The 17,448-nt window shown below is 43.4% G+C and overlaps 1 protein-coding gene across 1 annotated transcript in view; it reads right to left on the reverse strand.

Moving 5' to 3' along the window:
• Positions 1-551: 551 nt before the first annotated feature.
• DCLK3 (doublecortin like kinase 3) overlaps positions 552-17,448 on the reverse strand; it is a 52,048-nt gene continuing 35,151 nt past the window's right edge. Inside the window, exon 3 of the mRNA XM_074900784.1 lies at positions 552-656. Within this exon, the coding sequence (XP_074756885.1) occupies positions 636-656 (21 nt within the window). The 3' untranslated portion in view covers positions 552-635. The remainder of the gene's footprint in view (positions 657-17,448) is intronic.

Here is a 17,448-nt window from a genome sequence, read left to right on the forward strand (position 1 = left end):
TAGTGTGATGGGTGGTGTGTTATTGAATAAACAGACAAGACAGATCCTGGGAAAGGTCAGGATTCATTATGAGTAAGAGGAAACAACTTACCCCCACATGCATATAATTGGTCCTGATTTCCATTAACACGAGGCAAACAGGCAGCTTCCGACTGGGCATCTCAAGGGACTGTTATAAAAATAGCTGCAGGCTCAACCAAGTTTAGCCAGATGGGAGTGAAGACTAACACAGTAGCCAACAGGGAATCACAAAGGAGATTAGAAAGAGACGCAGGTGACTACTTCTCTCCCCAGACAAGTATTTTGCTCCATTAATTGTGAAGTTCCCCAAGTTAGTCTGGAAGGGACAAAACATGGAACCTTTCCAAGTATTTTCACTGCATCTTTTGTGGAGATCTGACACTAAAGCAACCCTTCTTCTTCTGGCTAATACTCACATGTTTTTGACATTATTCTTTCCCTGCTGCTAGTTTTCAGCCAGACAGAGTCTAACTTAGTAGTCATTATCTCAGGAGGATCGGCTGGTTGGATACCTGTTGGCTTTAGGAAGACAGGAGTATCAGCATGGTTGATGCTACAGCCAACCTTCCACTCTGGTCAGATTGAATGCAATTGTAACCGATGTCTCCAAAAAGTTAACTGAAGTCTCGTGACGACTGTGGAGAAGAAAGACAAGAGCACTGTTTCACCAGCACATTTCTACTTTGAACTGAGACAACATACAGAGAAACTCAGGCACAAACTGTCACAGAGAGCCTGCACTGACATGCCCAAATCTGGTTCAGATCAGGCTAATTGCGCTGTTGTAACTTCCAGGACAAACAGCTGCCCCTGTTTAAGATGGTTAAATTTAAGTTTTCATCTCAACAGATGTTTCAACACAGTGCAAGCGCTCGGTGTAGGTCTTTGCACACAACCTGCCTTTGCAGCAACGCATCAGAACCGTTCTCGCACACAGAAGGTGGATGCAGGACGTCAGGCAGTGCAACCTGCCAGCCTTACTCTGCTGCTTCAGAAGCCACCACCAAGTGCTTGAAAACCAGGTGAGCAACCATCTCCTGTGCACAGCCACACTGGGCCTTCACCTCCCTGCAGCCACAGGGGCGGGGAAACCCAGCTAACCATCTGTCACCTCTCTGCACTTATGGGATGGAGCTATCTTTTGCCTTAAAGTGTCCTGAGATGTAGCTATCTTCAGTTTGTATCACCACATTTTTAAAAAGTAGATCAGACGTTTCAGTGAAGTCCCACACCCAGATTTACTCACATCTTGTGTAGTTTTTCATCCCTGTGCGAGGTGTAGGCCCTACCACAGAAGCTAAAGACTGACTTAAGAAAAAAATAAAAAACCCTAAAATGTATGCAGTTTCACAAAATTACATTTAAGAAAAAAGTGGAAGACAGACATGCTTAATGAAAAAACTCTAAACTCATTTCAGATGAGATGAATGAATAGAAATCAGTACTGAACGTAAAAAAAGAGTGGCAATGCAGAGCAAGAAGTGGAAGTTCAACACACACTTGAATGGGGCACGGTGCAATTTTCAAATACGTAGAGGTTGCATCCCTCATTCAAACCTCACAAGGGGTAAGACCCTCCTGTCTTGCAAAATTAATGTTGTAATCTTCAACCATAACACCTTTACTATGAAAGAAAATATAAGGTCTTTGGAATATAGGTATATGATAATACACAATATTTCTCAGCAACTGCATGGTTAAAGCCCAGTAGACTCACTCTTTCTTTTTTTTTTCTCATGTGCTCATTTTTTTCTTTCTTTTTTTTTGCCACCCCAGGAGAGTTTAAATTTTTAGAATTTGATCTGGTGAGTCTGCAGATAACAGTCCCAAGTTTTAGCAATCCACATTTAATTGGAAGAATAGCAATGCAAAGCAATATAATTGCTGTAAGCTGCCTGTGTTGGACAGTGAAGAATCTGCCCGAAGAAATGAAAAATGTCTGCAGTAGTCACTCCCTTTGCTGACAGCTAGAATTTTTCAGATGGAAAATGCTTCCTTTTTGCTATTCCATACCCCTGAAATTATCATAGCCTATTAATATAAAAGCAGAAAATGGCACCATTCAGAAATGTATTCTTGTTACATAAAGTGCCATAAATACACCATTAAAGTTAGGCTGTGCTTAAGCGTCATCTGTTTCAATGTAGATTTGGGTGCTCTTTTGAATGGACACCTAAATACACTGTAAGTTTTGCAGAACACCTGTGTCTCCAGAGAAGGTCCGAGGTGGCCAGAAAAGCACAGCCTTCCTGAAGAGGGGCGGCTGCTTTCTCGCTTAGTCTGCACACGCCCTCGGGATGCTGCAGAGATGACCCACGGGTCCAGCCTCAGCTGCCTGAACCAGCATACTCCATTAGGTACTAAACCACAGGCATCTAAGCAAGCCTGGCTTGTAGAGCCATGATGCCAGGAAAGAGCACAGCAGGCCAAACATCAGCGTGGTTATTTAGGACGGCACGCAGATGCTCTCCACCGGTGGAAGGGGATGGAAATGGCAGCGACTTGTGACAGGAAAATTAAGAGCTGCCTTTGATACATGATCATTAACTAGCACCTCCATGCAAGGTGCTAGTATTTGACTTCCCTCCCAGGCATGTTACAAAGAAATTAAGGAGAACGTGCTACTGCTGCCTGGTGCTCCCAGGCACCACTGTCATTTATAGGAGGATAGGGGAACCCAGAGTCAAAAGCCTGGGATTTTGCTGACATTCTCCAAGGTTCTGTCTCTCTATTGACTTAATTTGGACAATGACAAATGAAGAAGGTTGGCTTTTACTCTGTGTGGGTCAGAGGCACTGCAGCCATAGTGGGATATTGTGGGAATTGCAGGTACTCGGAGCCTACCTGCTTCAGTAAGCATAGACGTGGCACCAAGGGAGAGCAGAGGCACTAATTAACTGGCAAGACTGGTTTGGTAAAATGGGTGATAAAATGATGGAACTAAAGAACATCACTAGCAGTACTAGCTCTTGTAACCGAGGTGAGCAATGTCATCCTAAATGATGATGGGTATGACTAGTCTGGTTTGGAACAGGAGGAAACATCATTTGCTCATTAAAGGGATTTCTGTATCTTTTCTGTAGTTCCTTGTGAACAGTGTTGCTGATGTTTTCAAGTGGACAGGAGCACCCCTAAAACACAGTAAAACTGACTGTTGGCTTAGCTACTACACGGAAGGTTCTCAACACTGAGAAACCCAGGTAAGAGTTTCCTGCAGGTCTCTCACTGACAACAAAACTGGTAGAAAAAAAAAAAAAAAAAATATATATATATATATATATATCTGTCTTGCAGAACTATCATAAGAAATGCAACACAGTATTTTGCCAATGACAATTGATGAGAGACATTGCTCTACCCTCCAAAATACTTTGGCAAGTTTCCCAAAAGAGATGTGATTTATTTTTTTTAATCTTTAATGACTCTCAAGTCATGTAACAGGCAGTTCACGTAATTCATTAAGCTACATTGCTGTTTTCCTTGCCAGCAGCAAGCAGAAAATCACAGACTTGCCCTTGCACCGTTTCTGTGCCTATCGATTATATCATTAGGTAAGCAAATTGGTTACCTCACTTCAGACTCAGCGCTAAATTACAGTCACTAAGGTTTGTCATCACCTTAATAGGGTATCGACTGCCATGAAAAGAATATGTTGAAAATCTCTGTATCCCAAGAGAAGCAATCATGAAGGAACATTCCCAGCTCAGATATAGTCTCAAGCACGACACACATTGTAATAAATTCTAATTTATAGCAAGGTCAAAATTCAAGCCATTGCATGTGCTGCAGGCACTCATTTTAACAGATCATATAGGCTACCCATCAAACACAGATCTCCCTAATAGGTAAATTACTTTGTCAATGGACAGCAAACTGTCCTCCATGCAGACAGGATGTGTTAATGAAGGCTGAACTTCTTAGGGAACAGAAATGGGGCAGATTTACAGGATCTTCCCATGGCAGGGATGCTCATTTGGTCCTGTGGGTCCAACTCCTGCATTTCAACTCTGGCTCTGCCACTCCCTTTACTGAGAGCTTTGGGCTCTGCTCATCTTCTTCCTGGTGAGAAAAGGAAATTGTACTGCTTTTACCCGCCTGCAAAACAGTCCAGATGAGGGGAAAAATTGGTCAAAGAAGTGATGAAACCTCACGACATACAGGAGTAGCCTAATCCCTTGTCTGACCCTTCTTACTCACAGAGTGCATACTTTGAACAGTAACTACAGCCAGCAAATAATCTCCTCTTGCCTGCTCTCGGACCCACTTTATAGCGCAGACATAGTGAGAGCATTTTTTTTCTAGGCAGGTCAGCTTAAAATCCTCTAAGAGCCCCAGAAGGATATACCAGGACATATATCAGGGTCGACAGCACATCCTGACTTCAGCTGCAGGGAAAGCGCATTATCACCGCTCTGAAAAATACCCTAGTCTGCATTAAAGGGGTAAAGTCAGAAGGCAAGTTTGTTTACGTCCTTAAAGCAGAAAGATGGTCAGAGATGGCTCTTGATGTGGTCAGGGAAGATATCAGACACCCCAGTGATAAGGTCTCCATCCCGCAGCAGCCCATGAAAACATAGACCCTATTTCATCTGGGCTACTGACAAGTGAAAAAGTAGATAGAGTCTTCTGGAAGGACCCCTCTGTTAGTCACAGAAAATGTTCATTGATTTCCATCGGCTTTTAGATTAGGCTCTTAATTACTGTTAATTTAGGCTGGGGATTGCAAAGTAACTTAGCAGCAAAAAAGCTGGCAAATACCTGAACTGCTCAGTCACTCTGCCAAACATTGTGTTTAGGTTCACTTCAGGTTTGGGGTGGACATACAGGTTCTCACCTACTTAATCTAGAGAAAACAGTCTGCCGGTTTTTTGGTTTTATTCTGTAGCTCACACATACCAGTATTCCTTCTGCACATCCATGTACACTTTTCATGGGGTTTTGCTAGAAAAGAGAGTTAGCCAGCAAGTTATTTGTATTTCCTAAGAAGCATCATTAACAGTATGTGACAACCCTGCCTGCAGCAGTATGATTAAAGTGCACCCCAGAAAGCTACGTAAGCAGATCACACAACATGAACCCCACAGCGGAAGGAGAGCAAGACACGGGGGAGAGGAGGAGACAGAGAAGGATTCTGCACTGCTGCAGTGATAGGGTTGGAGGAAAACAGCCCCTTTGCTGTTCACTAGGATCTCAGCTGTCATTTTACCTATGAAATAAGTAGAGTTGTGCATTTTCCTCTGCAATGGAAAAAAAATAGTGGAGGACAAAGCACAGGAGCTCCTGTCATGGGAGAGGCCACTGGTCCAAGTCAGGACAATGAAACATTGAGACCAGGGAGGTTTCTCATCCCCTGCAGCTTCCCTCTGAGCTCTGAACAGACATTGTGAGAAACCATCATGAGGAAGGGCCTTATCACACCTACATAACACCCTTATAGTGCCAGAACAGTTCATTGCAGGATAAATATAGCCTTGGTGTACAGCTCTCTGGACCACAGCAGCTGGATGATTTTAGTTAGGTTTCTTTGTAAAGATACTAAGGAAGCTTATCATCATCTCAGGCATTGAATTCAATGAAAGATTCACTCAAGCACACACAAAAGTCTAAGCAGTTCCGAGAAAAATAGATAACTTGGAAGGCCTGACCTGTACCACAGGAATTAAAGTTTGAGGCACATTTATTCATCAAATATATACTCCCTTAACAACAGCCTGGTGTTTATTGAACTGGTGTCTAAACAGCTTTATCAATACTGGGTCTATTTAATGTGTATCTTTTATGATTTCTCTAGAGAAGAAACATTAGTCTTCCATGCAAGGACCCATGGATACTCTTGAGAGTATCTCAGAATTCTGTCTGGCGAGGTGACACATTCCCTGTCCTTTGAAATTGAAAGGAAATTCGGTTTTTATGCTACTCATTTTTTTTGCTTCCATATTCCCAAGAAGTTGAAAAGTTTGGTGCTTTTTCTGGCAGGGCTTCCTCACCTCAGAGCAGGAAGAGCCTCCTGCACTCTCTTTAAAAATGAAAATGCAAACAAGCACACCTGCACAGGCAATCTGTAAACACTAACTCACTAACTTCTCTCTCAAAAATACACCAGGAGAGAGAAATTTTAAGAACAGCATTGCTGCCTGGCAACCTGATTATTTCTCAGGGTTCTTCATCCCTGAGCATGTGGTTTTGTAAGGAAGCCGTCTAACTCACAGGTCTTTGCTGCATCTGAGTCGATGCAAGGACAGTCAATCCACTAACTGCGCACCAGCACAAGGAATCCATCCCAGCTGGGACATGAGTCAAGGCTCCTCCCCGTGTCCATGAGTGGTCGTTCCGCCACCTGAAAGGCCAGCGTTTGCCACGAGACATTGCTTGCAGCAAGACAACTCCTTCCCCAGCTCCAGCCACAGGACAATGCACATGGACACTATATAACTCTGCTAACCCAAAACCAGCAGCAGAAGCAGCAGTGATCTGGCCATGCTGAGCTCTTCATCTTCTGAGGGGAACATACCTCTTCACTCCCTATTGTAGGATGCTCTAGGATCCTATGTGTAGTACAGATGGATGGTGCTCTAGCTGAGACTATGAAACCTGAAACTGCACATTCCGCACAGACACTGGAGAGCTCACAGCATGTTTCACTCAAGGTGCTCTTTGCTGCAAGGGTCCTTAGAAAAATTATAATGCACAGTTTTTCAATAGCACATTGGGAACCTCAGTCCCAGTTTCACAAAGTGACATGATTTGGTGTGTCTAAGCCATTTAGGTGCTTTAAAATACTCCATCAACAGATTTTTTTTTTAAACTTCCAATTCCGGGAAGAAGCAGAATTTACAGCAACATGGGAGTACCTGCACCTGGATAACAAGGCATGGTATGAGAGGGATGCAGGGGTCAACAGTGCTTACAAATAAATACCTGAGACATCTGTGCTGAGAGGGTGCCTGTTCCAAAACTCACCTTGTCAGAAGGAAATTAACAATGACAAAGTTAGCCTAAGGCAACAATTGGATGGATTAAGCAGAAACGGGTAGGGAATGCCCAAGAGATTTGAGAAAAGGCATCAGCTTGGAAACAAGTGTGAAAGATGCATGAAAATTTGCAGCAGTGGGGAGAAAAGTGGTAAGAGCAGCAAGGCAAACCCCAGTCCAGCACTGCCATAAGGTTAGGAAGGTTAGTTGTAAGAGGGAATTTAGGCATTTATAGGCATTAATTAACATTTTATATCTAGTCCCATGGTTTATTGCTAATACTGATAAAACTGATATACAGTTCAACGATTGCCTGTTTATTAGATGCCCATAATGAATCAATAAAGTGCTTTGATCCTGGTTTGATTTAAACCATGCTAGTCAAGAAGTTTTCCCTGCAACACACCAGAAAATTTCCTGCCTGCAGGGGAGAACATAAGAGGAGGATCAGGCTTAAGGATCCAAATCCCAAATCCTTCACTCACCTCTGAAAATATGACTCACCCAGCAGTAATGGTCCCCATCATCTGCAAGTTTAGAGCACCATTTCAGCTCTTCACAGAGTGCTCTGAGATACAAGATGCTATATAAAAAAATTTTACATTTAATACTTTTGCAGGTGTGACATTCTGTCTCATAAAGGATAATCAGAGATATATATGGGATAACACATTACAATTTTATCTTACGAATCAACCCCAACAGAGCTTAAGTGCTTATCCAGCAAATCAGAGAGAGAAAAACCAGAAATCACACCGAGGATTATTTTTTTAAAAGTTATATTTTATTCCCTTTCAAACCCATTTTGTTGTATTATTTTAAGAGCTGAAAGAAGTCAGATTAGATATTTAAACTCAGGTGCCTTTTCAAATGGGAATAGATAAACTCAGAGCTCAACATTTAAAGTCTACATAAACCTTAGGGGTTTCTGTAGCTTCAAGCAGAACCATCTTGCCATTAATGCTCCATTCAAGGCAAGACAGATGCAGTCCCTAACCTAAATATGCCTGGATAATAAAGACTGTTATAAGCCAGGCATTTTCTGAACTTGTGCAATCAGTTGATTCTCTGACAGAGACTACTTGGCAGCCTTTATCTTTTCCCCCACAAGAGTTTTATATATACAGATTAAAGGACCCGATCCTGAGTTTTTATTCCTGTAAACTTCTGAGTATGGCTGATTTCAACCCTCATAATTATGTGCTAAGATTTTTTTTCCCTTCAGTAAGTTTCTTACACCCACTGTTGGTTTTTTTTTTTTTTTTTTTCCAGGGGATTAATAAAGCTAACATTAAAAAAAAGCCCAGAAAGAGAGAAATTTGTACACATAGGCCAGCGTATCAACTTAGTATCAACCAAGATTTGAAATATGATGGGAATCAGTAAGATTTGGTTGGGTTTCTTCTACATAGGAAATAAACTGCAGGAGAAACCTAGCTCAAAGCAGTGCCTGTGGCACAGGAACATGGAGAGAGGAAGCAGAGTCATCTCTGGTTTATCTTATGAAACTTGTCTATGGTCTCCAGCAAAATTTGTTTATTCCCAAGGTTCTTTATTAGGCTAAGGAAAACTGTATAATCCCCAAAGCTCCTCAGTCTTGGGGGCACTTTTATAAAAAAAAAAGTGCCTCTCCAAAAGGCTTCCCTCATAAATGTACTCCCTGTAAGCCACTCAGTGCTGCACGTGGTCTATAAAGCAGGCTATCAAATCCACCTTTCAGTGGCCAACAAAAGGAGCAGACCACCTACTCTTCACAGATGATGTATGCACACAGATGCTCAACAAATCCCCATTTTTTATACAAAATTAAAATCCTGTGCCTTGTCCCTGAAACCTCAGCCCTGTCACAGCGACGTGCCTGACACCTGGCAGCTACTAATGAACTTTCAGGTGCTGCAGTGACTACTTTTAAATAAAATCTGCACAGCAGGTCTAGGAAATTCACCTTCCTCATTCTCTTGGCCTGAACATCCAAGACCAGGTAGCAACTGCCTGTAGCACAAACAAATATTTTCTTCATGGGTTCATGGAGTTCTGGCCACTTTTGCCTCAAGGTGTGCAAAGCAAATTCCATTTCATATGTAGCTTTTTTTCCTTAAGCTATGCATGTGAACAGCTCCTGTAACTCTTTCAAGAGCATCAGCAGAACATCAGTTCTTATTAAAAGTATGTTCTAGACAGGAAATTTCTTTTAAAGCAAACTACTTACTAATGACTCGAATCAGCCCATTTAGTTTCCAGGCCATCAAATCAATGCAATTATGATTCTTTTCAGTACCCAAATGTGCTTTTACTTATGTCAGTACTACACTGATGTACCCCTCACCTGTGCTCATGTAGGTTTCTCAGCCAACACCCTGTTTAGAAACCCCAAGACTTAAATCTTGTGCTTTTTACCAAGAAACAGTCAGCAATGACAAGGAGACAGACAAGATGCTGTAGGACTCACACCAGGGAAGAGAAAGCAGTTCTAGCCCTGAACAAACCCCCCTGCCAGGTCAATGCCCACCTCCAGTGGGGGAAGCAGGGTCACCCCAAGGGCCTGGGGCATGAGCCCTCCCCAGTGTTACATTCACAGAATATTTTTTCCTCTTGTCTACATCTTATTTTTAAGATGAGCATTTTCACAAGAACAAGGACTACCTGTGAGGAGTTCATCAAGACTTATGGCTCATGGTCCGCCTCGGGTCACAAATCCCCACCTCTGACTTCATCACTCCCACAACAGTCCTGTGCAGGGTCTCCACCAGAAATGCTGATGGTTCAGGTTCTTGGGTCCTGCTTCCAGGCACCTGCTACAACTACTAGCAAAGCACAAGGCAGAGATGCACAGAAAGAGCAAGCAGTATATGCAGAACTGTTTACAATCCAAACTAGTTTCAGCCACCATGGAGCCAGAAACACTGTCATTTTGATACTTCAAGTTTTTAGGAATAAGACAAATATTTAAAATTAAATTTTTCAGTTGCAACTGAACAGTACATTCAATCTCAAGAACTGGAAAGTCTTGATCTGCTAGAAGAGGATAGGGTCTACTAGATCCCACAGCCTATTTCCTTTCCAAGCATTATCACTTTAATTTCATTTGATTTTAAAGTCTAAAAATTCTAATATATGTTGCTAAAAGGGATTGTGTATGAAAAGACCAGAGAGTGTACCAAACATGTTCTGTCTCACTCTGGTACCATTTTAGGTATCCAAAAATAAAATAAAAAAAAAATCTGCTGAGGGCCTCCCTCATAGCTGGGCTTTTTATCAGTAAATTCAGCTTGCTCAAGCTTTGGAAGATAAGAGAGAGACCTCTTGTGAAAGAACGATGGACTGCAAGCACACATATCACACCACCTTCTTAATACCTTCCTTTGTCTCTTCCCTCTTTCCATACTAATAGACTCTTTAGTGAACATACCCATTTCCTCTTCCCCATCGATTTCATCCCAGCCACCAGCATCTTGGTGGGAAGAATACACCCGGGTCCCGCAGCTGACCCGCAGGCCCTCTGCATCTTTGGGAAACCCAGAAGGGTTTGGGCTGTGACCAATGTTCTGTGCTCAAATAACAGAGGGACCCTCACTCTCAGAGAACCTGCTCCTCCCTGTCTTGTCCATTCGGTAGGACAGTCCTAGAGGAGGGTCAGTCTAACCCAAGAGGGAGAATGGATTTTCATGCATCAGAAATATTTCCATTTATTTCAACAGACTTGAAATCAGATCCATATACCTTTCAGAGCGCTTTACAAGCACCTGAAAGTTTATCTTTTCTATTTTCTGGCTCTTAAAGAAGGAAGGATGTAAGAATATAAGAAAGTCAGAGCCAGCAGAGGAAAACAAATCTATTGTGACAAGTAATAGACACCAAAAAAGCCAAAGATGACGGATGGAAGCTCATGTTCTCTGAAATGAGAAGTCTTTCGCATCTTACAGAGCTTTGTCTGCATTTGGGTGGTTGAAGAGCTGCATGTATTACACACTAGCAGTAAAAGTCGTTGACACAGAGTGCAAGTATATCTGTAAATCTGGCTTCAGTGAGGGATCTCTACACACACATCATTAGTAAACAGGATATTGTGATAGCATCAGGTGAGTTATCTGTGTATCAGTGCTCAAAGAGCTTGTACAGCCTAACTCAGCTCTAAGAAGAGCTTCATTGTCGTCACAGCCTTCCTTATCAGAAAGCTTTTTATACAGCACAAGGCTAATTCAACAAGCCTTGCAAAACAAACACACTCCGCCGAGCTCAGTGATGGCCCTTTCTTCCACAGGCTCAAACCCCAGATTCAAGCACGTACCCCTCACAGTCAGTGTGGGACAGGGACCTGCAGCCAGTACCTCAAGTGCTGTCTCGCTGATGGCAGCAGCGGGATGGCTTATATGCATGACTTGAGAGATCAAGTCTCAAAACTTGGGCAAAAAAAACACCCAGCAGAATACCTGGCATGGCCCAAAGAATCAGGAACCAGAGGTGGCTGCGATTGGTTTACTGGCCATTACAGAGGAAATAGAAATAGCTGAGGCTCCCCAAGTACAGTCTGAAAATAAAGGAAGAAAAAATTTGCTGTCAGACTCTGGCTGTTTGTCAGTTAAGGGCAGTGATGAACCATTAAAGGTTGACTGCACACAGGCACTCCAGTGTTTTCTTCTGGTGTCTGTTCATTTTTTACATAACCTGCTACAATAATAGCACCAGTGGTCAATGTTTTCTATATCAGGGCAGCTGCTTCCAGGCTGTAATTTGGAAATGAAAGCTAGTGACCACCTACAGGGCTGCCAGTTCCTGCAGTGGGGACAGAATTACTCACCAGCACCTCAAAAGCCTTTTCTCTGCCAGGTGCCTCATCTTCTCATGACAATGCTGGAGGCTGGGGGGCGAGGGGGTGAGGGGGAAGCTGAGTGCAGGAACTTCAAGGAGCAGAGTGCAATAAAATCAAGTATTTGCTTCTAGAAGAAGAAAAACATTGGAAAAAAAAAAAGCTGGGGATAAGGAGGTTTTTGAGATCCTAAGGCCCCCTCTGATCCCCTGCCTGGTGATAAACTACCCCCCTTTCAGCTGCCTCCTGGCTATCCCAGCAGTTTCAGCTGCTTGGAAATGGCTGGTCCTTGCAGGACCACAGTGTCTAAGCTCCAGCAGCCCAGGTCAGCCTTAGCACAGCACAGGGACAAAGCTCCTCAGCTCTGACTCAGAGGGAAGAAAACAGCCCACAGAGCTTAGTAAGATACAGAACAAAATAACACGTTTTATCTCCAGCATCTCCATACACCCTCAGTCTATTTATCACTCAGGGACAAGACTTACAAGACCATCCCCTGTTCACCTCTGTCTGCATCCTCCTTGGTATCTGATGGTGTCAGATGGCATGTGACTGACAACTTCTCTGCTCATCTCTGAAAAGGGCGCAAATCTTGGTGTTTATCTCCATAACAGACAAGCTGAACGCAGTGTGAGGGCAAAACAGTAGCCAAAACGGTCAAGCCTTCCAATTGTAAAAAAAAAAAGAAAAAAAAAAAAAAGAAAAAAAAAAAAAACCACAAGGTGTTGCTTGCTGCTGAAGGGCATTTGCTACAGATACCATTTACACCAGTGAAACAATGCCAGGAAAAAAAAAGGTGTAAGCGTTCCCTCCGGGGAAAGCTCAAGGGATATCAGCGGGAGAAGGAGAGAAGATTGACTTTGCAACCACCTTCAAGGTGTCAGCCGTGTTCCCACAGGGACAGCCGAGGGGTCTAACTGGGTGCTGACACACGCTGCTGGGACCTTCCTCTGGGACAGGCACTGTGTGAGCTCCACCGGGGCAGTCCCTCGGGGCCAGCAACGTGAGGGAGGCTTCCCAGGGAAGCAGGAAGAGGGAAGGTACCTCCTCGGCATGTTTCCCTGGGGAGATTCAGAATAAAAATACCAAATTTCCACACCTGCTGCCCACGGCAGCTATGACGCGTGTCCCAAAAGCTACGCCAGTTCACCCAGTCACCCAGTCCTCTCTCGTGCAGAAGCAGGGACATCATCAGTGCTGTCCTCTGGATCGCACTCCCTGCCGAGGGGCTGTCAAGAAGATTCCCAGTTTAAAAACAGTCTTTTTGTTCCCCTCTGGAGACACTGTGAGAAGACGTCTATATTTAAAATGCTTTTTCTGGACTTATTTCAAAGTCAGGGGACTTTTCTGCACCCTGGAGAGAAACAGCTGCTCGTGTCAAAGTTCATTTGCCAATTATTGCTGCAGCCAAACCAAAACCTTTACGTGGATCCAATTCCCCTGCAGAGAGGAGGCCCCTGCAGAGCCCGAGTCTCCCCGTTTCTGTGCCAACAGCACCACCCGGTGGCCTCCCCGGCCACATCTCTCTCTCTCTATCAGAAACCGTAATAACGCTAAAACATTTGAAGGAGAAGGAAAATCAGAAGCCTAGGGTTGTGTAAAGAGCTCTATGGATAAGATGGGAAAAATCTCTGTGTGTTTATTCTACGAAATCCAGCCAGTAAATGGGTAATGATCACAGTCCTGTATTACGGACATCTCGTGGAAGAGGGAAGAATCACAGAGTGACTCTTGCTGGGACGGCTGAACGTGGAGAACTGCAGAAGCTTTGAGAGAGCAAGCTCTGGTCCCACTCATGGCAGGCACTCACCTCTTCCTCCTCCGGCATCTCACCTCCCAGGAGAGCAGCTCTGCTGTTCGTGGGGGACAAGTACCACCATCCCAGAGGTGCTGCACCGCACAGCAGCGTGCCCCTGCTCCATTGCGCAGCTCCCCGGGCCACCAGCGAGCCGAGGCAGGTCCAGTACCACTGGCCTGGGCAGCAATGGGCACTCATTTCCTCCTTTCTACCCACCCTTTACTATCAGTTCACTTCTACACAGGGTGTTTCACAGGCTTACTGCATGTTTCTTGGAAGCTTTGAAGATCTTGGGACCTAAAACTGAGCATTTAAGATGTGCTCATCAGTAGTTTTTCACATATGGCTCCCACGCTGTGCCTGGAGTTGAGCACTCATTGGGTTCCCTGGGGCACGCTCACCAGAGGAGACCTTCCTGAGCATGGTGGGGTTTCTCTGTGTGTCCTCCAGCTGCCCAAAGCAGAAATACATTAAATAATTCAGTCCTGGCAAGGGAGACAGCCCCATGGGAAATAATTTATACAAGTGTTCTTGTCTGAAGATGAAAAAGAAGAGTCTCCACCTAACAAATAATTTCCAGTAGCTGTGCCTCAAGACCCATGTGCAAAAGATAAGAAAGCTCCAGTACTTTTAATATACTGCTCTAAGGAGTTTTTATAAGAGCTGAATGGATGCAAGGGAAAAATGAAACAGGTGCAAGAAAGCCATGCTCTGCCTGGCACAGGAGACCTTATCAAGCAGGCAAGAGAACTCACAAGTTACCTGAAGTACTAATAAAAAGACCTCAAAACAGTATGAGCTTGAAGGAAGAAAGGGTCAGGCAGGTCTGCAGCCTACACCAAACACCCACAAGCTCAGCCTGGCAGCGTGGCACTGGCTGATGTGCAAGCTTGGGTCGTCTGACTCACCTTTAGCGTGCTAGGTTGTGGCAACCATGGCAAAAGCATTCAGTCAACTTATGCAGTTCTTCACCTCTCTTTTTTCTCCTCTCATTTCTCTTTCCTTTCCTGTCCTTTCCATTTTCATTTTCCTGGTGAGTTGAGAAGGAAAGGTTTCTATCATCTGTAACCAGACCAGCTGGCAGGTCATGCAGCCCTAGGTGTGACAAATACTACCAATGTGTGATAAATATATTCAGCATGTACTTCTCATGTTTATTTTCTGGATGTCACTTTGCCTAAAAACAGCCACATCATGAGAGGCGCTTTTTTGCTAAAATACCAAAAGTGCTTTAGTAAAGATAGAATTACCTAAAAGGCTCTTCACTTCAAGAGACACTTCAAGACACTGCAGCACTGTAAACCTTTATCATTTTAGTTAATAGAAATATTCTCTCAAGTGTTTTGTACTGTGAGCAGTATCATTTCTGGGACAAGTCAACATCACTGGAGAAAATAAATACAAACACATACAATCATTAGAGTCAACACACACATGCACGCACATGTTGTGAAACAAAATGTAGTGTCAGGCTTTAGATTCTTAAAAGAGCAAGGCCCAATTTTACAGGGAGACACTGAAAAGATGAGCCCACACTAATTTAAAACAGGTAATATTGCTTGAGTACACGTTTTTTCCAGGTGTTAGCAGCCATTTGATGAACATCATCATAGATATTTAATCAGAATTAAAAAAAAAAAAAAAAAAGGAAGAACCCAAAATTATGTCTCACGCTTAAAGATCTTTGAGAATTTATTCAGATTTTTGTTTTAAGCCACCATTCCTATGTTCATAAGCAATGGGTGATCACAAAAGTGTTTGCTTTTAAACCATAGTAACATTATTGGATTTTACTTTGACATAAATGTTCTTGATGTCACAATATGTAAAGTCACATTTTCAACAGGTTAATACAGTTTCCTAAGCTGTATCCTTTCCTAAACATATGTTTTCATTTCATGCTGTAACACTTGTCAGCTTGAATCTACAGACACATCTATTTTTCAAAGCCAAATTTGCAGATTCTTACAAAGGATGCAGGTGAGAAGATGGTTTCTCTGCAGCAACTGCAAAAATTTTCCTTGCCGCTCACATTCACTGTGTATTTCTGCAAGGACTGTTTTCAGTAGAGAAATTTTGAAGAAAGGCATTGGATTGGTTTTGTTTGTAAGCTGCTGTTTACACCCAGCTTGTACCTCCCCTAGCATTAGAAGAGTCCATCCTGGAGGGTCTCTGTCCCACAGAGGGTATTCTAAACAGTCTTTGTAAACCTCCTTTTTCCTGAAGCTCATAGTACTGATCTAAGTACTTAGAATCTCATATAAAGTGCCACTAAATCTCAGTTCTCAAAAGTATTTCTCCAGCAGCAATGTCCCAAATTATAGAGGTTTGTATGTGCTGCAGCCACACATAAAGGAATGAGACTGGTGCAAATGGGGATGTGCAGGACCCAACCTGGAAAGTGCTTGTATCTTACACACAGCACTGAAATGAGGCGTAGACAGTGAAGTAAGATGAAACATGCACTTGAGCTTAGATATTGATCCCACTGTGGGGAGATCAGCTCAAGCTGTTGTTAATAACTGAGAAAATGACAGTAAGCCTACTGGAGAACAGGCCTGAATGCGTATGTCAAAAATTATACCCATCTCCCAAGTATTTTCTAATTGAAAGCTTGAGCCAGCCCCGTCACATCTCTAGAGAACTAACTGTGGAGGGAACAACCTTCAGGTGCAGAAGAAGGGAGTAACCTGTTCTCCAAACCCATTCTGGCCATGAGCAGAAGCAATGAGCTTAGATTTGGCAAGAGAGACTCACTTGGCAAGTGAGGAATTAGGAAACACTTTCTGACACCAAGAAGAGCAAAATACTATTACAAATTGCCTGAAAAACATACGGGATCATCTTCTTCAAGCTTGGGATCTTTTTCTTCAAGCTTCTAAAGAACAAGCTAGCCAGTTCCCATCAGGAATGCCCACAGGCATCTTACCTTGGAAGTAAATGAAGTGGTGACCTTCTGAAATGCCTTCTAGTCCCCTGAGAGTCACAGAAAATGTCTCAGGGAAATCACAGCAGATAAGCAACTCTTAGCTACCCCTTTGAGCCTAGGGTTTTCCCTTGGCCACACTTGTCAGCTCAGGTCTCCCGTTTGTGACCTTTTTCCCCCTCTCCAGACCTCCACGGCAGACAGCCTGGCCCTGTGGCACAGGGGCTCACAGCGCTGCCTTGTGCAGGCGTGCAGTGTACAGCCCAGGCTGCGGGAAGTTCAAAGGAGGGACCTGAGCACATGGGTCCCATAAGCATCACACAAAGTCTGGTGGATGTGTTCCAAACTTTATAAAGTCTTCTGATCTGAGCTCACCACTGTACCTGGCTGGCTAGGAAAAGCGAGTAATTTTATCTGTTCATTGTATCCATCATACATATAATGCTTATAATATGCATTATTATATGTAGTTATAATTTAAAATTCCCACTTATCATTCAATCTCCAGCTGCCCTTAAACTCATGTGTCCCAGACAGAAAACATTTAATCTTTTGAGTACCACCTACTGGTGTTTTAGGGATGAACATTGAATGTTGAACCATTCAACACCACATTAAGAAATGTTTATGCTGGCGCATGTCAGCCTCATGCAGGTTACACACTGGCCTCCTGCAACTTGTGAAGTGAAGCTGTCATTCTCTAGCAAAACAAAAGTCCAGAATAGAGAGTCTGCACAGAGCAGCCTCCCTCAGTCCCTTGCTGCTACTACAGCTCCTTGCTATCACTAGGGATTTTCTCTTCGCATTTCTGTTGTTGAAACAAACCCAGTTGCAAAAACTGACTTTTTAACTCCAGGTTAATTTAATCCTCTTTGAAGATACTTTGCAACAATGACAGAATAGCTTCTGTCTCCCTGGCTGCTTT

This window comes from Athene noctua, chromosome 2 (assembly GCF_965140245.1).
Source record: "Athene noctua chromosome 2, bAthNoc1.hap1.1, whole genome shotgun sequence".
Taxonomy (NCBI): Eukaryota; Metazoa; Chordata; class Aves; order Strigiformes; family Strigidae; genus Athene; species Athene noctua.